This window comes from Pimephales promelas, chromosome 5 (assembly GCF_988280905.1).
Source record: "Pimephales promelas chromosome 5, fPimPro1.hap1.1, whole genome shotgun sequence".
Classification (NCBI taxonomy): Eukaryota; Metazoa; Chordata; class Actinopteri; order Cypriniformes; family Leuciscidae; genus Pimephales; species Pimephales promelas.
Genome location: NC_142773.1, coordinates 21,124,126 through 21,150,279, shown reverse-complemented (window position 1 = coordinate 21,150,279; position 26,154 = coordinate 21,124,126). Strand labels below are relative to the sequence as shown.

The following is a 26,154-nucleotide window of genomic DNA, read 5'->3' as shown; positions in this document are numbered from 1 at the left end:
AGTATATTGTTGGTCATAAGGCACAGAAAATATATATATATCTACATCAATAAGGCAAGCTCAGCACAGAGGGGAGCTCTGACTGCATACGATTGCTTTGTATGATAAGTATTATTTATAATAATAAGCATAATAAAATCTTTCATAAAATACACAATAATTTATACAATAAAAACACATTCTTGCTGACAGGAATAAAGGTTCGACCATCTGCCTACCATGAGCTCAGCTCAGTGACACTGCAGTAGTTGAATCCACAACCTTCACTTAAGATCAGACCTAACACAAGACATTTTATATAATTCTGAGATGCAGATGATGAAAGAAGCACAGCTGGGCTGAGGTGGGTGAGCAGTGAACAAGTGTGTTTTGGAAAAGGATTTTAACATGTGAGTGAGTACTATAGAAAACCCAAACAAGAATCATCGAAATGGCAGCGTTAGATATCCAGGGTCATGTGACAGCTAGTGCGGTGAAGGTGGACGCTGAACCACACCAGAGAACAAACACATACATATATATTAACACTTGGGTGTGCAAAACATTTAGGTGCATTTTTGGTTTAATCACACACTTTCTAATGAGCAAAGTACTTCTTTGGTAGATGTCATCTGTAGACATTAAAAGAGATTCTAACACTTTCAAAGCAAGCTTGAGTTCGGTGCTTGTTTAACAAGAACTCTTAGGTTAATATTTATTAAACTTTTCCAAATACAATTTTAATATTCCACGTCTATTTATTTACAGTCTGATCTTAATTATATATATATATATAATCTCTCCACCATTAATGTGAATGGTGGATGTTGTTAGAGTTCGCCACTCTTGGATTAAAAATAAACAAACCAATCCAACAGATACTGCTGGACAGTGTCCCTTTAAAAAACATCTCTAAACACTCTCATTATCTTTCACTCTCTCATTCACTCTTGCTCAGTGCACATTTTTTTTTCACACTATAAATCTGTTAAAATGAATAAAAACTGAAGAACCAACAAATTTTGCCCACAGGCTTAACACATGGCTTAAATATGGTTGAGGTTTGGAGTCTTGTGTAGGGATTTGTAGTTTTTTTTTATATATATATATATATGTGTAGGCGGAAAAAGGGCGTTCCTTTGATTAAGGGGATGTTCGCCTCTGTCCGTCCACTGTGAGCTCATACCTGACAAACACACACACATTTATATAAACATTTCTGGTGTCACGATCATGCACATTTTGCAAAATATTAATGATATTCATGTCGTTTATTTTATTGTGGCATTTTCACAAAAACTGGCAAGAAATGTATGGGTCATTTATATATAGATTTTTAAATGGTGCAACTCAACTCATTCATATAATTTTAATGTGAACAAATTTAGTAGAATTTAGCCTTCTGAAATATTGAATAGAAAAGTAAATAAAATACTACTCTAATTTTATTGTTTCTTTTCTACTTTAAAACAAGAATATAATCATAATAAATCACAAAATGATGCACAAAATGCATTAGAGGGTTCAATTCTAAATAACCTTTGCAAAATGCAATTATAAGTAGTGAATATCCAATATGTTCATATTACTTCAATACAGTAATCAATATCATCAACTTGATCTTTGTAAATGATATAAAAGGTTTTTTACCATTGCGTTGAGCTCTTTGATATATCCTCAGAAGTCAAGTCAACTAACACCTGAGAAACACACACAATCCAAATTTTATATAAAGAAATTTGTTCTTGAGGCACAACAACAAACTAGAAAAGAATATTCAATAATATACATTGTATACGTGTTATGATCATTGTTTGGGAGGTAATTTATGGTATAAATGGCATGAGGACTGTTATTAATGGGATGGATGTCACCTTTCCCAGCAGCCCTCTGTGTTTTGACAGGATTCCTCCTCCATTCTTCACAGCCACATCTAAAACTCTTCTGTGCAACTCCACGAGTGACACGCTGAATTCATACCTACACAAACACGTGCATGCACAAACAGTGTTTTATTTGACGCAAACACTTGATTTATTCAAATGCGAGATCAGACTGGAAGAAGGGAGAAAGAAACTGACGTTTGATCGTAGACCGGGTTCACCGTTTTCTTTATCGTGTTTGTTTTTCTGCGTCCAGAGCGTCGTTTATCAGGCAGCAAATACAACCGGACGTATGGATCAGAACCACTTTCAGAAGAAGAGATCAGATTCCTGCAAACAAACACATACACAAACAGAAATATGAATACTTTCATATTAAAAATGTCTTTCAGAGGCATAACTCAAATGCATCAAAAATCATATGTAACTTGCCTGCAGCTGTGCACCACGACAATTAGTTTGTTTCTTTGGGGACTATGCCTGATGGTTAACTGAATTTCCCCTAATGGAGCGAAACCTGGTGAGGCGCCACTGTAAACACATAGACAGATTAAACAGTAGTTGTGGAGTTGTCATCTCATGAAAACATAAATGAAATAATGAACAACCTCGGCTGAACCCAGGCAAAAAGGTTAAAATTAGAGATGCACCGATACAAAATTTCTCAGCTGACATAATAGCCGATTTTCTAAAGGGAAAAAACAATCTCTCCCAACTCATACTGTAAACTATACAGGGAACCCTCTCATTTGGTATATTACTGTAATATTAGAGGTTAAATCAACAACAAAGCCCAAAATATTATATTTATATATATATATTTTCTTTTTAGAAGTAACAAAGCACAAAGCTCTGCGATTATTGGATGGGATGTTTGCTACAAATAATGTTTGGTGTAAGAGAAACTGCAGACCTGGCGACGCTGGCTTGATGTACGTATGAAAGATTCAATGGGTCAATTAGAGCCTGCATCATTATTTTTTACTCTGTTAATAATACGCCGATGATCTGTATTATCACATTAACTTCAACAGCCCTAAATTCGACACAAGATTTTCACACAAAGCATTGAGTGACAGTCTGGCACGTTTTGCTGCCCCCTTTTGAATGACAGGATATAATCGGCCCTCCTGATCATTGGCTGTTTTTATTTAAACAATCGGCCAATGGCCGATAGTGAAAGAAATTGCTTTCCTTCCTAATACCGATTATTGGTCGATACATCTGTGCATTCCAAGTCAAAATATGCTAAAAATGTGAAAGCATACTTCTGTAATTGTTGCATTGTCCTCTGGAGCTCCTGGGTGGTGCTGGGATTGGAGATGTCAGATGCTATGCTGGGTGTGGGCTCTTTCTGGTTCAGGTTTAGCAGAGAGCCAGAAATGGCGAGGTTAGACGCACTCCGCCCTGATTTAACCAGACGGCTAGACGAGTCCTCCAATGGCCTGATGTCCATTTGGGAGTCCACCCGTGGGGAGAGTGTTGGGGTGGGTTGGGTCTTGGATGTAGGGTTGGGTTGCTGGGCTTTGGATGCCGGGGCGGGCTCTGAAACATTGGGCCGATGAGGGGAGGGGCTGGGGGTCATGCTAGAGCTGGGACGGCGGATCTGAACTGAGGACGGCTGATCCGATGCAGCCAACTTATCCACAGAGATAATCTGAAATTAAAAGAAAAGGGTAAGGAACCAAGACATATCTGTATATGTTTTTGAGTGTATTTAGATTAGTCAAGATGGATGGTACAGGTCAAAGATCATTTGTTTATTTCTTTGACAGTCATGTTTAGCTTGCTCACTTGGTCTTGATTTTAAAACGCAAAGTTTTGATTTTAATTTTGTGGTCTACTAGAATAAGTTTTCATGCTTAAACACGTCAGGTTTTACAAATTTTTGTAGCACCTCTCTTCCCATTCTGCCATTGGCGCTCTGTTTAGTTCTGGTTTCTATGAAGACACTCCTTCCAAAAAGTGCAATGTTCTCTGATTAGTCAGCTGGAAAGTGTGTTGTGATTGGTCAACCTTTTCGAGCATGTTTAGGAAATGTCACACCCTTTATCATCAGTTAGAGCTTGAACCATTGTTTTTAGTTTTGTTTTTCTTTCTATTTCTTTCATACTTTCTATTAAATTATGTTATTTCAGATAAACAATATGTGTGTGTTACCCTAAGTGCGATCTTCATCTTGAGTGTAGCACCGGGTCCTGAGTTTTTGAGAAGGAATCGCTGACTGATGGTCATCTGATCCTCCTGCAGCAGCTTAGACAGAGGAAGAGAACACGTCCCTAGGGAACACTCGTGCTTGTCATCCTTTACCTGCACACACACACACACACACACACACACACACACACACAACATCAAAATGTGCAAGAAACATATGTCCTGTGAGCATGGAAACTTCCAGATTTTTTATACTATGTGTATAAAACTATTAATAAAAAACTAAAAATGTACTATTTTTATACTATACTATTTTTTATACTATATATATATGCTTACTTGCTACCTCTTCAAGTCTACTACTTTTGGTTACCAGCCCACATTTTTGACCTCTAGAGGTCATAACCCCATGTGTACTTCTGTTTGTGCTTTACCTCCACTTCAAGTTCTTGACACTTTGGATTGTGGATCAGGAATGTGAAGGCCTCCTCCCAAACCGGCTCGTTGGTTTTATATCGTGTCTATAATGACAAGGGAATGTGAAACATTTAACCTTTAAATATTTAACAAAAGTGATTCTGGAATTATTTTACCATACAAAGTCACAGTAAAGTCAGACTCTTTACTGCAGCATCACCTTCTACAGCCAAATATTGTCATACAATGACAGCTAAACATCTCTCTACTGTTAAATATATCTAATTATCTCTTTTCACGCAAAGCCACTTCAATGAGCTTCAAACTATTTTCATATTCAAATTTGCAAACGTAAGAATAATACAATATCCACCTCTGAAATTAAAGACAGATAAGATAAAGAAGCAATCACTTGAGTGTGTAAGTGTGTTTACCTTGCTCTCAAAGGATTTGTGTCCCACAGTAAACTGGACGAATGGACTGGGCACACTGCTGACCTTTTTACCGGACTGGAGAATATACAAATGTTTATTAACATCCCTTCCACATCAAAACACGTACCGATATAACATATCAAACTTAACCGCACATACTAAAGCAAAGAACACCAAACAAACAATGTGTCATTTTCAAATATGTAACAATCCGGAATACATATTTACCTAATAATGACTTGAAATTATGCTTAGTAAACATATCATATTTAGTCTCGTCTAGGGAGTCTATATGAACCACACCTGTGGCTTGCTGTCAAATATTATTAGACATTTAAGTCGTGAATTAATATTTATTCATTATTACATTATTCTGAAAAGTATAACCGTAATATTTAAACATTACCCCCACAGTTTCACAGACAAGGCTAAAGCCTAGTCCCAGACTAAAATGTTTGAGCTGTTTTAACTGAAAGCAACTTGTACAGACATAATAAAATATGTCAGTGCCATTGTTACTGTATGTCTCAAGATGCACACCATGTCGTTTTCTAAGGAACAATAATATATATGCTAAATAAATGTCCTAATTTAACTAAGGCCTAATCCTGGCTTAATCTTCCGTAAATTAAAGACATTTAATGTTTTTTTAAACTGCAGGAAGAATCTAAATGATTGATTGTGGCAAGTGACAGCATGCCATAGATGTGGTGGACAATGAATTTGGAAATATTTTTATTAATTAAAGGACGAAAATAATCCAAATTTATTTTGAGAATTCTGGAATATTTTCCCTTATGAATGGCATTTACTATATTAATATCAGGACTTGTTCTTAGGCATGCTCTTATATATTGCATTTATTTAAGATCATGTGTGTATACAGTACATACGTTTGCTTCATAAATTACTTGAATCAAATGCAATCAACTCAGAACTGTGAAAATGAGATTGGAAAGCTGGCTTGGATTTCCACGAGTGAAAAAGCCTGTCTGAATTCAGAGCGTTGCAGACGCAGGTCTACATGCGGTTAATCGAAGCACACGGACAGCACACACGCTACCTGCTGCAGATCATCTTACACACAGTCACCTTGAGAGTTTTTTCTACATCTTTCTGTGTGTATGTGTGTGTGTAAATTGTGAGAAAAAGGTTGTGTTACCTTTTTTGCTTTATTGACCGTACCCTTCTTCAGACCTGCATTGTTGAATTCTAAAGGATTGCGCTTATTTCCCAAGCAGAAAAGGACGAGACACACGCGCAAACAAATACAAATACAGGCAGGATTATTAGGAGGATTGCATGCAGTTAAATTCATAATTGCACAAAAACACATAGACACAGTACTCATTCACACACAACAAAATGAATGATGGTTACAGAATTAATGCATGGTTAACTTGATGAAAATAATAAAAGAGGCGGCCTGAGAAACAGTCATAGCAAAACACAGTTTAGACAGAATGAAAGAGAAATATAGACAAGGCAATCCAAAGAGAATCAGTCCAACCCACACTTCACTGAAAATCAAACTGCAACAATTCTGATGGCAGAAACATGCAATACCACATAGAGGAAGCCTCAATAAACTTCAGCGCTCTCACGGTGACAGATGAAGATGATAAAATGAGCCATGACAGCGATAATTGTACAACAGTTATTTAGGTCCTCGAATTTGATTGGCCAATCGCGCTGATGTTTTATAAAATATCACTGGAGCTTGCTTGCTGCTCAGCGACACACAACAGTTGGTTTTGTTTGGAAAAATTTAACAAATTTGCTGTGCAAAGCTACGCAAAACATTGTAAATGTTAAAGGGATACTCCACTTTTTTTGGAAATAGGCTCATTCTACAACTCCCCCAGAGTTAAACAGTCGAGTTTTACCGTTTTCGAATCCATTCAGACGATTTGCTGATATTTAGAAGAATATCAGTAACCAGACTGTTTCTGGTCTCGGAAGTCAATGAGACCAGAAACTGTCTGGTTACTGATATTCTTCTAAATATCAGAAAATCGGCTGAATGGATTTGAAAACAGTAAAACAGCAAAACATTTAAATCTGTAGAGTATGTCAATGCAAAAGCTGTCTTACAGCCCTGCCCCAACCCATATCATTGCTGGAGTAACACAATCCCACGTGGTTACAAACAAGATCATGATGTAATCACTGAGACTACATTCACACAGTGAGTGTTCGAGATTCACAAGCAAATTCACTGACAGGTGCAAGTCTCAACTTGTCCCGTAAATACAACAGCAGACAGGAGTGGGATAATGTCACTGAACTTCAGTAAATCTTTCTCTAACATAATTAATCCACAAATATTTTGTCTATTTTGAGATTATCAATATTGACCAATAACTACTTCATCCTCCTTTCAAATGTGGCCTCATCATTTGAAACTAAAACATTTCTGATTTCAAATCATTTTAAAGTGAATTCTGATCAAATTCAGCAATTTTGTGCATGCCTCATTTGTTATCATATGGTATTATCGAGTGTGTGTGTGTGAATTTTTTTGTTGTAGCATTTTTCTAATAATTGTTCATAAATAGTATAATGGAGATCTGTATGATATTACAAACAGTGATTGGACAACCTGATTTGTGGACAACCACATCATAACCTCATTTAGCACATCAAACAGGGCTCATAACCACATTCTGTAGCTGTGTGAACATATTCAACAATATTTCCCTGAACTGCCTCGGACACTACATATTCAAATCCCCTCTTTAAAGGAAAAAGTACACCATTGCAATGGAAAACAACTGCACACACAAAAATGGCTGCATTAACACCTCTAATACAGAGACTATTTATATCTATGCAAAATGCAGACAGGGCCTCTTTAAAGACTAGCATGCTGACAGGAGGAACCACGACATAAACAAATACAAACAAAGCAGTCCGCAGAGTTTGAACAACATTACAGGAAGAATTTACATGCAAAAGGGAAGTTGAGAGGAAACTATGAAACATTTGTAAATGAAGTAACAACCAGCTGTTAATGCACCAGATGCAGGTAAAATCGAATGGAAAAGCAGCAGAGTGACTCACAAACATTGTCCTGTAGAGGGCAGAAGTGTTCTCACAGAACACCAGCCCAGCAGAGCGGCGCTCTCTCAGACACCCACTGCCCACGTACCCCTCAAAAACACTCTTCACCCCGAACGACAGGAAACCAGAGCAGGGCAACGGAAAGAAATAGAGGATGAAAGAAGAAAAGGCAAAGGGTAGTAGGAGAAGTGATGTCAGATGAAATAGGGAAGGTGGAGCATTGAGAAATAAGGAAGCAAGAAAGAAAGAAAGAAAGAAAGCTAGTGTGTGTGTGTGTGTGTGTGTGTGTGTGTGTTAATACTCACTGGCAGATTTTTGCCTGAGTCCAGGAGCACCAGCAGTACTGCTGATGACAGTCCATCATTGGCCTGCCCTTTATATGCTTTAACGCTGCTTAAAACCTAAAAAGCAACACATACAACATTCATCAGTGTGTGTGTGTGTGTGTGTGTGTGTGATCTACATTGTGGGGATCTTCCTCTAAAAAAAAGACTAAATAATTTTTCATGCCTGAATAATGTCTCATTTTACATGCAATAAGGTGCATCCCTATTACTATATTTACTAAGATTTTAACCTTACTGTTTCGTCTACCAAATTGTTTTTAATTATTGTTAATTTTCTGACTGTGTTTAGCATCTGTTGATAATAATAAGAATTGTTTAAGCACTAGAATAGGATATTATTATGCTTTCTGAAGGATCATGCGACACTGACCAGATTAATAATGCTGAAAACTCAACTTTTTCATCACAGGAATAAATTACATTTTAAATATATTAAAATTGAAAATAGTTACTTTAAACTTAATAATATTGCACAGTATTATGGTTTTTGCTTTATTTTTATTGAAAGACTTTTTTCAAACACATACAAAAAAATTCAACCCAATCCAAATTTTGTTATTTGATCAGTTATGTCTAATTTGTAAACAGAAGTCATATCATATCACTATGTTGTGTTTAAGGGGAGTGTTATGTTACCTCATCGAGTTTATCAGGTGTAGAGAGAAGAGAAAGCCATTCAATCTTCAGGTGAAGCTTCCCTTTAGCGATATCATCAAGTGAAAACCACTGCACACAAACCCAAATCAGGGGATATATTATATAAATAATTTTATAATATATTTTATAATATAAAAACATACTTTTTGTGCTTCACAGAAGAGAAAGAGAAAGTCATATGGGTTTGGAACATCAAGCTACTTATTTACGCAGATTTTCTGTACTAACTTTTAGCTCAGATATTTAAAAACCAAGCTGAACAGATCTAAGACCAAAATCAGAGCAAAAACTTTAATATGTACCTCGTCTATTTTCTGTTCCTTCTGTAGTTCATCTATGTTGAGAGTAAGACTACAGAATACAGGAGGAGAAACATCAGATTAACACACACAGACACACACAATGGGTTTCTATGTTTTATGGGGACTTCTATGGACATAATGATTTTTATACTGTACAAACTGTATATTCTATCCTCTGACCTTAATCCTAACACCTAAACCTAACTATCACAGAAAGCTTTCTGCATTATTAAATTTTCAAAATAACATAATTTAGTGTGATTCATAAGTTGTTTTCGGGGACCAAAAATGTTTCCACAAGGTCAAAGATTTGTTACTTCTAACAAAACGTAGGGGAAAGCTGAACCACAGACACACACAGACCCTGAACATCTTCATGGTGGGATTCTGAAGTATGATTTCTTGTGATTATTTGATGATTGATTAGATCAATCACAGGCACAGCCATTACCTTCCCAGAAAATCATCCTTATCCGTGTCCTCATCATATAGTTCTATCTCCAAATTCTGTCCTGAGTGATCGTACACACATGCCTAAAACACACACATAAACACCTCAGTTAGCAATTCAAAACATGTCAGTGATAGACACGCTTGTTCACAAATCAGCCCCTCACCTCATATACTTCATTCCATTTAGGGTTTACCGACTCTTTGATGACTTTGGATCTGAAGAGCTGATTACCGAGTTGAAGGACCCCATACGGGTCCGACTTTCCTTTTATCATACCACCCAGAAACGTATCCTTTCCCACCAGGTCCTGTGCTTCCAGAAAGTGAATCCGCAGAACGCCCTACACCAAACACACACGTATTATATGATAGAAATGTTATCTGTACACATGTATGTGAAGCGTGTATATGTGTGTGCGCGTGTCACCTTTGGCATAGGGAAGCGGAGTTTGGAAATCTGTGCATCACTTACAAGGGGAATAGTGATTTTGTTTGGCAACACAAGAAAACTGTATATGATATCCTGAATAACACTGTCACACAGACCACTGTAAGAGAGAGATAATACAAAACAATACATATATAAAATAAACTAGTCAAATGTGTTAAATTAAGTCTATCCACCCACCCATCAATAAATACATACAGCTTATGAACCTTTATTTTCCAAAGATTTTTTTGAAGGGCTATTATAGATCAGAAGTTGTATGGACCACTTGTAATACATTAATACATACAATCATGTATGTATGTATATATATATATATATATATATATATATATACATACATACATACATACATATACACACACACACACACACACACACACACACACACACACACACACACAGTGCCTTCCACAATTATTGGCACCCCTGTTTAAGATGTGGTCCTGGACTTCTAAAAATTCTCATTTTTTTTTAACATAGAACCCAAATGCAAAAAAAAAAAAAAGAGAAATCCAACCTTTTATTTAATTTAAGTACATTTCTATGGTGGTAAAAAAAATAAATAAAAAATAACACATTTAGGGGGAAAAAAACGTGTCTCACAGTTGTCTCACACAAATGTAGATCCCTAACAATTCCGCTGAAAAATGTAATTGATTTTTTTTTTATATATATTTTTTGGTAGTTGCTAAAGTTGGTCAGGGTATCTAGGAACTTTTAATTAGTAATTCATGACTTCCTGTTTCCCTGGGGTATAAATATGATGCGACACAGTGGCCTAATTCTCTTACCCATTTGTCAAAATGGCAAAGACAAGAGAACACACCATTCAAGTAAGGAAAATGTGTGTCGACCTTCATAAGTCAGGCAAAGGCTACAAGAAAATAACCACTCGCCTTAACTTGCCCGTATCTACAGTCAGAGGAATCATTAAGAAGTGACTGGAACAGTGACAAACTAGGCTGGAAGAGGTCTTAAGTTTATCTTGCCACAACGCACAGTGAGGAGGATGCTAAGAGAAGTAAAAAAAAAAAAAAAGTCCTAAGCTCACTGTCACAGAATTGCATCAAAGAGTGGCATCTTGGGGTCACAAAATCTCCAAAACAACCATCAGACGCTCTCTACATGCCAACAAGATGTTTGGGAGGCATGCAAGAAAAAAGCCTTTTCTCACTAACACTCACAAACGTACACGTCTGGAGTTTGCTAAGCGGCACTGGAACTTCAATTTGGTCAGATGAGACTAAGATTGAGCTTTTTGGCAACAAACACTCTGGCGTAAAACAAAAGATGCGTATGCCGAAAAGCATGTGAAGTATGGTGGAGGATCTGTGATGCTGTGGACCTGTTTCTCTTCCAAAGGCCCTGGGAACCTTGTTTAGGGTGCAATGCATTATGAACGCTTTGAACTACCAGGACATTTTAAATAAAAACCTGATGGCCTCTGAAAAAAGCTGAAGATGGGTCGTCACTGGGTCTTTCAGAAGGATAATGACCCAAAACATGTGGCAAAATCAACACAGAAATGGTTCAGCTCCAAGTCAAGGTCCTCCCATGACCATCTCAGTCCCCAGACCTCAACCCAATCGAAAACCTGTGGGGCGAGCTAAAGAGGAGAGTGCATATGAGGACCCAGGAGGACACTGGATGATCTAGAAAGATTGTGTAAAGAATGGTCAAAGATCTCTCTCTCGGTGTTCTCCAATCTTGTGAAATGTTATAGGAGGAGATTAAGTGTTGCCCTGTTAGCAAAACGGGGTTGTACAAAGTATTAACATCAGGGGTGCCAATAATTGTAGGACACATGATATCAAGTTTTTTTTTCTAAATGCGTGATTTTTTTTTTTTTTTTTTTACCACCAAAGTAATTTACTTAAATAAAAGGTTGGATTTTTCTCTTTTTTTTTTTGCATTTGGGTTCCATGTTTTAGAAATTTTAGAAGTCCAGGACCACATCTTAAACAGGGGTGCCAATAATTGTGGAGGGCACTGTATATATATATATATATATATATTGAGAGAGAGAGAGACAGTATGTGTGTGTGTGTGTGTGTGTGTGTACGTTGAAGCTCCATAACGCTTCCTCCGTCCTCCCCAGCAGTTCTCCATTAGTAGCATTCTCATTTAAGTATTGCCATTTATAGTCATTGAAACCTCTTACCTCCCCAGTATGTTAATGACAATCTATAGCATTATATTTCAATTATTTTGCATTACTTGAACATGTACTTCATTTGAGAGTGATCAAAGAATTCAGATTGATTTCAGCTCCGATGTCTGAGCAGAAGAGAGCATGAAATATGACTCTTCTGTAAGGGTGTATGTGTGTGTGTGTGAGAGAGAGAAAAATATAACAAAAGACAAGATATCATTCCCCACGCCCTAAACCACATCAACTCCACCGCACCTATAATATGACTATAAAAGGAGAGAGAGAGAGAGAGAGAGAGAGAGAGAGAGAGACAGAGACAGAGACTCTTGGAAAAACACATTAAACTACATTTGGACACACACGTTAATGGTAGGGGATCCTAGGGCGGCCTTTAAGATAAACAGATTATTAACATCACCATCACAAGTGGGTGTAACCCCTGATGTGGTCTGACAGGAAGAGCAGCATTTCTGAGACTAGAGTGAGCGTGCATAATGTTTGTGTGAGAGACTTATCTATGTCACCTCAAAATACTAAATAGGTCATGTGACAGCATGTGTGTGTTTCAAAGGGAGGCTGACTGATCCACTTTCCAGGTTCATGAAACTGACATAATAACATAACTACATTATAAAATGCATGTGTGTGATGGCTGACACGTGTCACTCACTTTATTCCAGGAATGTCCAGCATATTTGTAAGACCCGTCCAGTTTATATCCAGAAACTGAGAGAGATAGAGCCACATTTAACATTGTTTAATACATTATGGTTGTAGATGCAAATGCCTGTGTTTGTTTCCTATAAAACAGATCCTTTATCTTTCACAGCAGTAACAAGGCCATTGAACTGATATATAATGTTAATATAACAGTAACTTGGTTCTTGGTTCCGGAAGCATTTTTCCTTCCATAGGAACCCTTAAAAAAATTCTTCAGTAAAGAGTTTCAAGCCATGAACCAAACCAAAAAACTTTTTTTTTTTAAAGAAAATAGGAACAAGAATGTATATGTATTTAATGAAGGATATAAATTATTATATCCAGTCTTCAGTGTCACACGATGCTTCAGAAATATTTGTAATATGCTGATTTGGTGCTCAGGAAAAATGTCTTAGTATTATCTTAATTTAAAAAAATGTTGTTCTGCTAAATATTTTTGTGGAAACCGTGAAATAAATATTTCAGATTCCTTAAGAGAACAGCATTTATTTACAATGGATTTTTTATGTATTAATAAAAAAAGTCTTAAAACTTAATGTATCCTTGCTGTATAAAAGGATTCATTTCTTTTTTTGGATCAAGACTGCCAGGAAAATTATAAAAATAATACATTTGTACTGATTCCAAACCTTTGAGCGGTAGTGTACAAAAACAGAGTGAGAGTGTAGGAAAGCAAACTCAGTTACACACCATTCAGTCCAGAATCATGAATCATGAAACATTTAGAATCATGAATCTTAATAGCTTTTTTTTTGTGTCTTTTTTTAATACTTTTTGTGCTCAAATTAAATGTTGTAATTTTGGTTTTGTTGATTTGGTCCAAAGATTTAACCCTAACCTGAATGTTTTTTAATTGAATGCTGGTGGGCACTAGCAGTTAGTGTTGTGTTTGATGCAGAAACCAACACTTTATCTTAAGGTATAAGATACCGATATTAAAGTAAAGTATCCAGTAGATAAATATTCTGGATCAAGACTTCCAGGAAATGAACAGCTGAGAATGAGATGAACGAGGAATAGATTTAGATATTTCTTAACAGTTTCTGAAGAGCAGGTCAGTGCAGTGTTCTGAGTCTGATAAAAAAAAACTTTAGTGGAGTAACAAGGGTGCGGGTTATTGTTAAATAACAGGCACATTCTCATCATTCTTTATATTGTATGATCTCATCTAATCTTTATGTCAGGTATGTAGTATAAAAATGAATCACTACAAAGACACAAAGCAAGTTCTTCTGCAATATGATAGTCTGTGTGTGTGTGTGTGTGGTCACATGGTGGTTAACATACGGGTTTCTGGAGGAAGAACACAGACAGAGCGCCAATCAGAGGCATGTCTCCTAGCAACGGGTCCATGACGACCCTCAACACCCCATTAAGCTACACATACAAACAACAAAGAAATAAATGGTAAGCAAAAAAATGTAGGAGTACAAAATGTCATTTTATAATATTTTGCATAATTAATCTGACATTTAAAGGCACAGTATGCAAGAGTCACCGTTAGAGGTAGCTTATTCAAAACAAAAACAACGGTTTTTAATGCTTATATGCCATAGTCGGCCACTGCAGCTTCATTCGATATGTTGTTTATGTCTAATAGAATTTAAATTTACGTTTAAGATTTTAAGTGATCAAACGTAACAAAGTTCAAGTTAAGGCAGGAACAGGCAAACGTTAAAAACACATTATTTAATTTCATTCAAATAAAATAGTCACAAGGGCTGAATTACTACTCATATAAGCGAGTTTATTTTGCGAATTAAAATAGTGGGGTAACGCAGTGCTGTTTTACTCGGTCAAAACAATCATACTAAATACATTTGAGTATGTTGAAAGTTATGTTAACGTTCGCTTGGTGGCAGCTGGTATCAGACACTTGTTGCACACTGCAGTAAGCTAGTTTGATATTAGAATATCATATTAATAAAAGCTGGATGATTCGTGTTCCTAAATGGGATGTAATTCATTTTAAAATATATTGTATGGTGGAGAAAATGCTGTATTACTGTTATTACAAATAAAGCACTTTCTGATTATAATATGTTAGCCACTTGACAAAATGGTGTACATGTGGTCTGATTTACTTTTTGGGTACAAACATGTTACTTACGATAAATGAAGAAAAAAAGAGATTCCAACAATAAGACTAAAAATGTTGAGCTATGTAACACAGATTCATTTTGGTGTTTCCTTGTTTTTTACGAAAGTAGAACCGTAATTTGAAGGTATGTATGAAGGTATGAAGGAATGTGGATATGACGTCATTGACAGGTGACGGAATGAGGAGGGCTGTTACACTAGATACAATTGCAATTTCTCTGGTTTCCCAGAGTTAAACTGTTGAGTTTTACCTTTTTTGAATCCATTCAGCCGATCTCCAGTTCTGGCGGTACCACTTTTAGCATAGCTTAGCATACATCATTGAAGTGCACAAGACCATTAGCATTTCTCCCAAATAAATTACCAAAGTGTTTCGATATTTTTCCTATTTAAAACTTGACTCTTCTGTAGTTACATCGTGCACTAAGACAGACGGAAAATGTAAAGTTGCGATTTTCTAGGCTGACATGACTAGGAACTATACTCTCATTCCTGCGTAATAATCAGGAAACTTCACTGCCGTACCATGAGTGCAGCAGTAATGCGTAATGTTGTGACGCAGCGCCTGAAAATAGTGCCCAGCTTCCAACGTGACCGGGACTAAGTTTGTGTAGTCATCGCGCCTGCTGCACTCATGGTACTACAGTGAAGTTTCTTGATTATTACGCAGGAATGAGAGTATAGTTCCCTGCATATCAGCCTAGAAAATCGCAACTTTTTACGTCTGTCTTAGTGCACGATGTAACTACAGAAGAGTCAAGTTTTAAATAGGAAAAATATCAAAACACTTTGGTAATTTATTTGGGAGAAATGCTAATGGTCTTGTGCACTTCAATGATGTATGCTAAGCTATGCTAAAAGTGGTAGCGCCAGAACTGGAGATCGGCTGAATGGATTCAAAAAAGGTAAAACTCGACAATTTAACTCTGGGGGGAGTTGTAAAATGAGCCTATTTCCAAAAAAAGTGGAGTATCCCTTAAAAAATTGTTGGAAACATATGGAATAATATAAGTACACAATTGAACAAAATGTATAACATTGTGCAAGTGTTTTTTTGGATATTTTGAATAAATAAAAAATCTTACATATTGTGCCTTTAATCGCATTGTTTACCAATAAAACATTGGAAAGAGGACAGGGAATCATGGGGGAAAAGGAAGAATGAAAGTGAGAAATGTTGGATTTCAAACTTTCTGGCATGAGCATTACAGCTGAATGTGTTGCAGCATACAGTATGCATTAACCACTAGGCATTTTAATAAAAATACTTTCGACTAACTAAAATCGCATGCATTATATGCGCAGTTGACCGGAGTGGTCCTGCTCAGGTCATTTCCTGATACCACCATCACTCCTCTCCATATTGCTTCCTGTCACATCTCCACTATCCTCTCCAGTTAAAGGCAAAAAGCTCATAAATAATAAAAAAAAACTTTTGCTTGCAGAATGCAGATATAAGAAGAGACTGACTCTAATATAACAGAGAAAAGAAGTTCTTCTGACATGAAGTTCAAAAGGCTCATGTGTGGTTGCTCTGATTGTTATCAGGGTAATGGGGGCCAACTCAAATGGAAGCAACTTATGCAAGTACCACACACAAACAGGCATGTGTCACACAATTGTCTCTGTCTTACCTGTATGCTCTTGATTCCTGCACGGCAGTAGTATTTCTTAATGTCCACGTCAATTTCAGTGTTTCCGACAAAACTACACAAATACAAAAAAGAAAAAAAGAGTTTAAAAAATGTCCATTAATGAGTCCCAGTGGTCAACTGTGTCTGTGTACTTTACCTGATCTGTAGGTCCATAATAATCTGTCGTTTATCCACATTCTCTGTATAAACTTTCACTCCATCCACCCTGAGAGGCTGCAGACAAACAAAAACGTGTGTGTGGGTTTAGAAAGATGTACTACGGGACAAATATTGAATGTGTTAAATATGAAGGTAAATATGACTAAGCCCTCCTTTGTGGATGTCCTCAAAGGTACAAACAATCTTTTTTTTTATTTAGAATCTTTTTTTTTTCTTTGTCAAAGGTTTTTATTTTAGGATTTGAGTTGATCTGTAGCAATTATAAATAGCTTTATATAATGCAATAGAAGTCTTTGGTATGTACGCAAAGGTAAAAACAGATAAAAAAGTGATTTTATTTATTTATGGTAAATAAATCTGTTAATACGTCACACTAATTTAGATATAATTAAACCATCACAATATAATTTAATAACAATTATAATATAATGTGCTTAATTCATTTATTTTTAATGTTTTTATGGGCATTTTTTCAATGCAAAAACTTCTCTTTCAGGGAAAGGTTTAGGGGTTTGAGGTATGGTATGTCCTAATTTAGATAGCTAGGTAAACATGTGCATGTACCTTGTCCCCCATGTCTATTTTGGAGAAGGTGAAAGTACTAAGGTGCGCATTGGCCCCCTGCACAGCTGGTTCAATGGTCTCTCTGAAGATTTTATCTACAAACTGACAAATATATGGCCACATCTGATGCACAGTCTGTGAAAGGAAAAGAGAAAGAGAGAGAGAGAGAGTTAATACTCTTGAGGAAACATTTCTGGGTTATCCTAGATCCAGATCTATTTTTATGAAACCACCCTACACACACACACACACACACACATACGGTACCTTATTGAGCCACTCCACTCTCTCCACATCTGGAAAATGAACCTGAAACAGAAAACCGATTGAATAATTAGAATGTTTTATTTTATACACATTCAGTCTCATTTGTCACAGCACATTATCAGCTGAAAGTAGCACACATCACAGCTATTAAAATAGTTATTAATATTTCATTCTTTTTTTTTTTTTTTTGAATGAGTCTTCAACTGTCAAGCATATAGGGAAAGATGCATTGGTTCATGAGTTGGTAAAAAGAGGGTATTTTTTTTTAAATCTTCAGTTAGCCACTCTTTATTGACAGAAACATTAGAGGAAAGGTTTTGTGGAGACGGACAGATTCACATCACAGCATCACCACGGCTCACTGCTAGGCCATGGCTCACAACTTGAATGAACTAGTATTCTTATTACTCATCATTTCCATTACTCATTACAAGGCCACATTATAATAACATAATGTGGCTGTTTAACTGGAACATTTCGTTACTTTGCTGAAGACCAGTAAATTAAAGTTGCTAACAGAACAGGATCTGTAAATCTTCAAATCTCACAGAGAGTGATCGATCCAATTAAAATCTCTGGATTAGAAATCAAGAATAAAAAAATAAATTAGAAAAACGTTTTCATTAAAATACATAATTTTCACGATGGTCCAGTTGGAGGTTCTTGACCATCTGCGTTCTTCCACAGATGCTGACACAACATAATAAAGGATGCCACTTATGAGATCAGTCATGAGTAACTGGATTTAATTGCTCTAAAGAGTTACTCACTTACTGATTCAGCTAAAGTGGTTCTTCACTAAACCCATTTAAATGAAATACATTTTATATTGGATGAATATATTGCTACTGACGTGATGCAGCCTGAATCATAGTCTTACACTGTTCGTTCGTTGGCTGGAGGAAAACTGGCCCACGACTGAGCCTGGTTTTGTCCAAGGTTTTTTTCTTCATTCTGTCACATGATGGAGTTTGGGTTTCTTGCCACTGTTGTCTCTGGCTTGCTTAGTTGGAGACACTTAATATTCAACAATATTACTGATCTGACTGTAATGACGCTGTTGTATGAGAAATAAACTGAGCTGGACAATGACATTATTATTATTATTTTTTTATTTTTTTTGCAGAACTGCTTTATAGATTAAATGAACTAATTTAATTGATGATCTTTACAACAGAACTGAATCAACACTGAATCTGATTTAGCTGAAAAACAGCGGAAATGCAAAATGTTCCTGTTTCCATCACACTAAAGCTGCTTTGAAACAATCTGTACTATATAAATAAAGGTGACTTTTAACATTAACAACGGTAAAATTATATTTAACACAATGTTAAACCATTTACAATTTTTCACTATAGCCAATATGGTAAGGTAACTTATGTTTAACCAATTAACAGTTTTTTTCTGTAGTATTTTCATACTTTTTTCTTTAATTTTTTTACAGTGCAGAAAACGAGAACTGCTACAGTTTACTCATAATTAAATCATAAACATTAATATATACTCATTTGGAAGAGAGTTTTGTTTGCTTATTTCTCTCTTATAGCTATTTTAATTAGTGAAATTCAGACATTTTTAAATAGATGCTGGTAAAAATATTTAAGATTTATAGTAATTCTAAAAAATATGGACTGACTTTGTCACAGCCATTGAAAAGGGAGTTTTGTTCTTATATACAAGTAACAACAACATCAAAAAGTATGTCACCCAAAACATATTTATTGTAAGTAGTTACATGCTAATATTTCCATCCCTATTTTGTGGGTAGTTTCTTTGATTTTAATGATTGTGTTCTAGATTTGCAGTGTCTCTCCGTCTCTGGCTCTTCATCTTACTTTAATCATGGAGAAGAGTAAACGGTGTTAAGGAGAAAGGACCTATATGGAAAGATGTGGCACAAAAGCATGTGAGCGAGAGATATGCCAGAAAAGCCAAATGGAAAATCCCTGACTTGTATTTGGCTCCATTTCTTTCTCATATTTTCCTGAGAGAGAAAGCCAGTCTATGACTCAAAGCTGTGCTATTTCCTGATTATATGCGCAGAGAGCATAAAACAGCTAAAGTTAGCCCGCTAATTCGCATAGCCTGTCAGACAGCAGTCGAGGCTGATCTGATCTGATCTTATGTTACTAAGACTGCATCTGTACATCTGCCTTATCTCTGCCGCAAACACACATACCTCTGGCCTTCAAAAGGCTTAAGTGCTGACAGGGGTCAAAGTATCATTCCCAGACAGATTGTGAATACAATATATATTTAATATTCTTATTTATCTGTCTGTTTTCATAACATCTATCCCTAAACACAGTTAAAATGAGAACTGAAATGAGGCAGAAACTCAGGATGATACAGGCTACTAGTCTAAGCATGCGAAGCAGATCCATGAAGACATGTTAACACACTGACACTGACCAAATGCAGTAATGTGTGTGTGGGCATGAACGTGTGCATCTGTGTAAGATCTGATCTGTTAAGCAATGTAATTTCCAACAGTATGCAAGTAAACAAGTTTGTCATAAACAATCCTGTTGCCCAGTTGAGAAACAAACACGCTCATTCTGAGAGTAACAGTAGCAACCAGAAGAACTGTGACAGATTTGACCTCATCTGACCCCTTGATCAAACCTTGATCAAACTCACTTTCCTATCATTTTCTAGTAAGACATCTGAAGACCTTGATTAGCTTGTTCATGTGTGTTTGCAAATCTCCATTCAGAGGCAAGCATCACTATGCCCTACTCACTATATGTGCCCTACTCACATATAATCACAGTATCAGAGTAGTGTGTGTTGTATATGTGTATGCGTGGGTGGTCTGTTTTGTGTGTGTTTCAGATTCCATTGGATCCACCAAGGAAGATGACACCCCAGTTCACGCTGCCAATCACCTCACGCCACCGTTTAAATACCCGTATCTCCTCCGTGCCGGCAGCTTTTTGCTCACTTTGCTGTTTGCACACTCCCTAATAGCGCCGTTTTGTGGATATTAATGTTATGAGTTCTTGTATACTGTGTTTGATATTTGACTGAAATGTTCTTTGTCAGCATTGAGGTTGTACGCTTATAGTTGCATACTACTCTGTCTTCTCAAGTCATCACGTTGTGTTTGAGGCTGGGAAGGGAGCAGGTGAGTAAGTCATGTGACGTGCATTGTACACCACGTAGCTGAACATCCTTTTGTATAACACAGAAAACACAAGAATATCACAAAAAACCACACAAACATCTTGAATGGTGCTTTATATGTTAACCTGAACTCTCTTGCCATCTAGCTTTAAAATGAATCAGAAGGATTCGCCACCCTGGGTCACATGACCATGAAGGATAAAATGACTTGCTTGAAGTAACCATGGCATGTACCCTTCGCTAACGGACTTGTGTAAGGGACCTTTGTGAAGGGATTCAGGTATTCACATGGGGTGTGGTGATGGCGCAGTGGATAAGACACATGCCTTTGGTGTGAGAGACCCACCCAGGTTCAAATCCACTGCGAGACACTAAAGTGTCCTAGTTGCTCCATAGATGTGTGACCTCTGACATATATAGCAATTGTAAGTCGCTTTGGATAAAAGTGACAGCTAAATAAATAAAATGTAAAATCACTTTTGTTTGAAATGCACCAAGAAATGACGTCCCCTTCGCGGTATGCCCTTCGAAACACCCTCAGCAGGAAAGGATCTCGAGGGCCAGAATTGAGAACCGCTGGCCTAAATGAATTAACCAGAGGTGTAGATGGTCTTGTGAACTCAATGAATGACAGCTAGAGCTGCTTAATGATTTGGTGAGGTATCACAGGCACGTCTGAGAGGAGTCAGCACAACTGCTGAACAGGTCAAAGGACATTTGCCGTTTTGTCAGCTGGGAAGACAGTCTGAGTGTCAGACTCAATGCCAAAAACTGATTGGACCATATTATTAGCGCATGACAGACATACAAAAATATGTCAAATATGAGGAAGGAACAGTGGGGTAATCTACATGTTAGAATAAATGGAGCATGCATTAAATATCCAATATCAGATGATTATATCCAATATGGACAGATACTAACAAATTAGTATATCCGACCGTATATCTATCATGCACCATTGAAACCAGTAAGACTTTTTTGTAGAATATCCAGGATTGGAATCATAATGTTTTTTTAAGCACTATCAGGGTGAGTAAATGATGGCTGAATTTTTGGAAGGTCTATGTTCTTCTCACATGATCAATAAGAGTTTGTTTGAGCTGATGAATGGTGAAGTAAACAAGCATCTCTGCTGAGAGACAATGGACAGACTGGCACCCCTCAGCAATTTACAGACAGCGGATGACGAGATGAACGAGGCTGGCGGTGGACAGATCGGCTGACCTAAATGACTTCTAGTTTACTCATTTATAAGAAAAGAGTCACTGTCCACAGTGTTTCCTGAAAGAACAAGATGATGGCTGTGGATGGAAACCAATGTAGAAGACGAACAAAAACATTTGGGCATATTCCGACCACCTAATAATACAGAACTACACAAACACACTCTCTGAATGTAATTTAAAACTTGTAGCAGTCTCAAACAAACAACAAAGACTCTATAGAGCTCGATGTGACTTTGATCAGACATAGTAAAGCAAACATACTGTAATAAATCTATCAGTCACACTCACACACAACAAAGGACCTTTCATTCTGAGTGTGCTGTGACGCAATAAAGCCAAGCCAATAAAAAGGTGTCTCTTGAATTATTAAACACTTTTCCATTTATTAGATTTATTTGGTTTTGTAGATTGTCAGTAGGAGGATTTGGCAATGTTGCCGACTCCGAGTAGTTGTCGACCATAATATTGCCAGATATTTGGCTTAATTTTTTAATTATCAGCATTCGCTGGTCTTTTTTTTTTCCGTTTGGCCGATAAGTGTCACAAGTGGGACGTTTATTTTGACAGTGCTGAAAATCCAGTCATCTGCAGAATCCAGAATGTGTGGTCATTACTGTCTTTATTTAACAGTTCTGCCTAATAATAGAAATAGAAAGCAGAACTATGCTGCGCTATATCAAGTTGGCCGCTATGTCATATTCAATGAGTAATGCATGTAAAATTAGCATTGCCTGGTCTTTAATTGAGAAAAAGGGATTCCCACTGCACTCAGACAGGTCGAACACATTTTTTTTTTATATATATTTTTCAAAAACTAAAGCACAGATGTATTAGATAGTATTACAGTATAATAGTATTCCTATCACAGAACCAAGAAGTTGCTATTCTAAAGATTTTTTTTTAAGTTTAAATCATGCTCAAATTATTTATTTTGTAATTATTTTAGGAAATACTATGTCAAATAATGTTATTGGATCATTTGCACTGCACTCTAAAATATAGTTTGGCGGGCCAATGTCGATATCAGTGGACCACTACTCAGAAGCTGATTAGGAATGAGTTACACAGAAAGGTTAGGAAAAAAACAAAACCCATTTTGTGTGCACGTCATGGTTCAGGTAACACAAACTTCACTTGCTTTTCATCGCCATGTTTGATATAACGATTCCCATGTTAGCTATGAACACATTCACAAACACAGACACACAATAGGATGGGAAAACTGTCTTTATAAAATCTGTCCTCCAGGAAAAGAGTTATTGTGTCTGCTCGTATACACACAACATTAACCCAAAAGGGAAAGTGGTGCGCCTCATCTGAGTGACAGGTCACTATAGCAACATTTCCTCAAGCATGTGACTCACGATGTGTTGGTGATGTCATAATAATAATGTTAAATTTCATAATGACAGTTGCTGTAGAAACGCACCACACCCACTAAGGAGAGGTTCTTTCACCAAACAATATATGACCTGAACTTGTTTACCAACACACTCAAACACATATGCTTAAAACTAATGACTGTTGTAAAGTTGGATGTCTGAGTATGTGCGGTGTTTCATTTTTAAAAACTATCATATAACACAATAATCCACTTTCAAGTAGGTTCACAATCGAACGAACCATACAACCAACCCAAGTCGGACGATCAGTCAACCTGAGTTTCACGAATTACCTGTTCAAGTTACTTAATATCAGGCTAAAACTGAAAGAAAGAACAGCGACAGCCTGTCTGGCCATACAAGAGGAGTGAAATAAAGCTAATGGAGTGAAGAACACAGGAATTGTGTGTCCCTGAATGACTCTTTCAGCACAGAGGCCTGCTAACGATATGAAATAATATGCCAGAACTGATCTCAGGTTAGACAGCGCACTCATTTGTTTAAAGCAACAGAACCAGAGACTGTCTGCAGGCCAAAAGAAACAGACATGACAACCTGGCTTGTCCATGATGTGTGTGTTTAAAACTTTGTAGATTTCCCACAAGCATTCAAGATTATGTTTCTACCCGAGCATGACAAATGATTTTGAATGCAGACACTGATATTTAATATTTCAGAATCAAATCTGGGTATCGGCCCTTATAAATAAAAATATCTTTAGTGTGTGTGAGTGTGTGTATATATATATATATATATATATTTAAGGAAAGAAGTTCCTTACAGTCATCAAGGGTGCATTTATTTGACCAAAAACACAGAAAAACTTTTATATTATGAAATATTATTACAATTTAAAATAGACTAAAACATAAAAAGACTGGAGTAATGATGCTGAAAATTCAGTTTTGCATCACATAAATAAATTATATTTTAATTTACTGTTTTTTTCTGTATTTTTGATCAAATAAATCATAACGAGCATAAAGAGACCTCTTTCAAAAACATTAAAAAAATAATGTTTCCAAACTTTTGTCTTGACCAGTGTTTGTATATATATATATATATATATATATATATATATATATATATATATAAAGAATATTTTTTTTTATTTATAACAGCTGATATTGATAAGATATATCCAAAATAGTTATATCCTAAATATTTTATTATTATTACTAATAATAATCACTAGACCTATGGGACATGGATGGAAGAACTTAATAGTGAATCTTCTCAGGTCAAATGTTGGATGGGTGGTTCTGACACTTCAGATTAAATTGGATTGGATACACATACTTTTGACAGCATCAGACTTTAACCACACACACACACACACACACACACACACACACACACACACACACACACACACACACACACACACGTACGTCTGAATTAGTGCTACTGGTCAATGCTGGCCCTGGGGTCAAAGTTCTCCATGTCAATCATTCACTCACCCACGGCGGCAGCTCTGTGCTCCGGACGGTCTGACGCACCGCTCGCTCCTCATGCTCCAGAAACGCCAGTGCCTGGTTGACCCGAGCGAATCTGGTCCCCTGATTCCGCCTGATCCAAAACAGCACGGCCAGGCCAATGAGGACCCAGCTGAAACTGAACTCCAGATATCCCAGCACGTAGATGGGAAAAATCACCAGGAATGTCTTGGCGAACTTAATTCCCATCTGCGTGGCGTCCGTCATCGAAGACTGCGGCTCCTCGTCCGGTTCAACCGGCTTGAGTGTTTCGACATCTTTGGGGGTCGGAGCAGAACCCGGTCCGTTCTGACTGACCGCTGGTGCGGGTTTGGGTTCCACTCCGTTTGCTGACGCACTCATCTCCAAAGTACACCAATCCAAAACAAACAACAAAACTAAAAACTAAACAACTAAACAAACAAGAGAGTTTCTAAAGAAACATCTCAAACATGTAAAAATATTTATAGTAAACAAAACGAGTCGCGTCGCTCGGTTCCGGCTCTTCCCAGGAGCGCAGATGATTGGATCAGCGCTGCTCCCTAAACTGCTCCCCACCCGACCTTGCCTTGTATGGAGCGGCCGTCGGCCCGTGATTTTCCGCCCTTCACAACGAACTTCAACTCGCTCGAGTCTTCCAGCTGCTGCCCCGTCTCTGAGCGCGCCACGTCTCGCTGTACCTATCGTCACCACGCGAGCTGTGAGCGGCACCACCTCTCGCACTCACTCACCACATCCTGCAACAACACACACACTCTGACCAAACCCGCTGTTCTGGATACACAGTGACAGGAAGCTTCAGTTCTCACTGGCAGAATGAGGGTGGCCAAAGGGTGGCGCAACGAGCGTGCACAAGCGGTCCAGAAGCGCCATCTTGTGGACTAAACTTAATACACAAAAACTCTTCACAGTTTATGAGTAGCTTAATATAAACGCATTCATAATCTATCTATCTATCTATCTATCTATCTATCTATCTATCTATCTATCTATCTATCTATCTATCTATCTATCTATCTATCTATCTATCTATCTATCTATCTATCTATCTATCTATCTATCTATCTATCTATCTATCTATATAACTGTGATATATCTAACCGCATGCAACATTTTAGGGTTAGGGTTACAGTTTTTGGACGTAAATAGGAACAAATAATAATTTACAGAGAAAAAAAC

General features: G+C 37.0%; 1 protein-coding gene across 3 annotated transcripts; it reads right to left on the bottom strand.

Moving 5' to 3' along the window:
- Positions 1-1,088: 1,088 nt before the first annotated feature.
- On the bottom strand, positions 1,089-25,775 carry esyt2a (extended synaptotagmin 2a). 3 transcript variants are annotated; one of them, XM_089131119.1, is made up of 24 exons: positions 24,961-25,775; positions 17,761-17,802; positions 17,494-17,628; positions 16,907-16,983; positions 16,750-16,822; positions 14,303-14,392; positions 12,966-13,021; positions 10,120-10,240; positions 9,857-10,033; positions 9,691-9,773; positions 9,240-9,288; positions 8,917-9,006; positions 8,239-8,334; positions 7,934-8,035; positions 6,033-6,095; positions 4,871-4,945; positions 4,454-4,540; positions 4,023-4,172; positions 3,131-3,519; positions 2,295-2,393; positions 2,061-2,192; positions 1,854-1,959; positions 1,630-1,679; positions 1,089-1,165 (listed from the first exon to the last, which is right to left on the bottom strand). In XM_089131119.1, exons 1-24 carry the CDS (start codon positions 25,336-25,338, stop codon positions 1,123-1,125), a joined length of 2,763 nt encoding a protein of 920 aa, XP_088987245.1. In that variant the 5' UTR covers positions 25,339-25,775; the 3' UTR covers positions 1,089-1,122. The 3 variants fall into 3 exon arrangements, with proteins under 3 accessions (XP_088987245.1, XP_039550541.1, XP_039550542.1); XM_039694607.2 differs by lacking the exon at positions 7,934-8,035; XM_039694608.2 differs by lacking the exons at positions 6,033-6,095; positions 7,934-8,035 and having other exon boundaries at positions 24,961-25,774.
- Between the last annotated feature and the right edge of the window lie 379 nt (positions 25,776-26,154).

Excerpts from the sequence above, each read along its gene's own strand:
- esyt2a (XM_089131119.1), bottom strand. The coding sequence starts at position 25,338 with ATGAGTGCGTCAGCAAACGGAGTGGAACCCAAACCCGCACCAGCGGTC. Across the intron at positions 10,241-12,965 it reads CTGGACATTCCTGGAATAAA|TGGTCTGTGTGACAGTGTTA; the intron begins GTGAGTGACACG and ends TCTCTCTTACAG. Across the intron at positions 6,096-7,933 it reads CCCTCTACAGGACAATGTTT|CGCAATCCTTTAGAATTCAA; the intron begins GTGAGTCACTCT and ends TTGGGAAATAAG.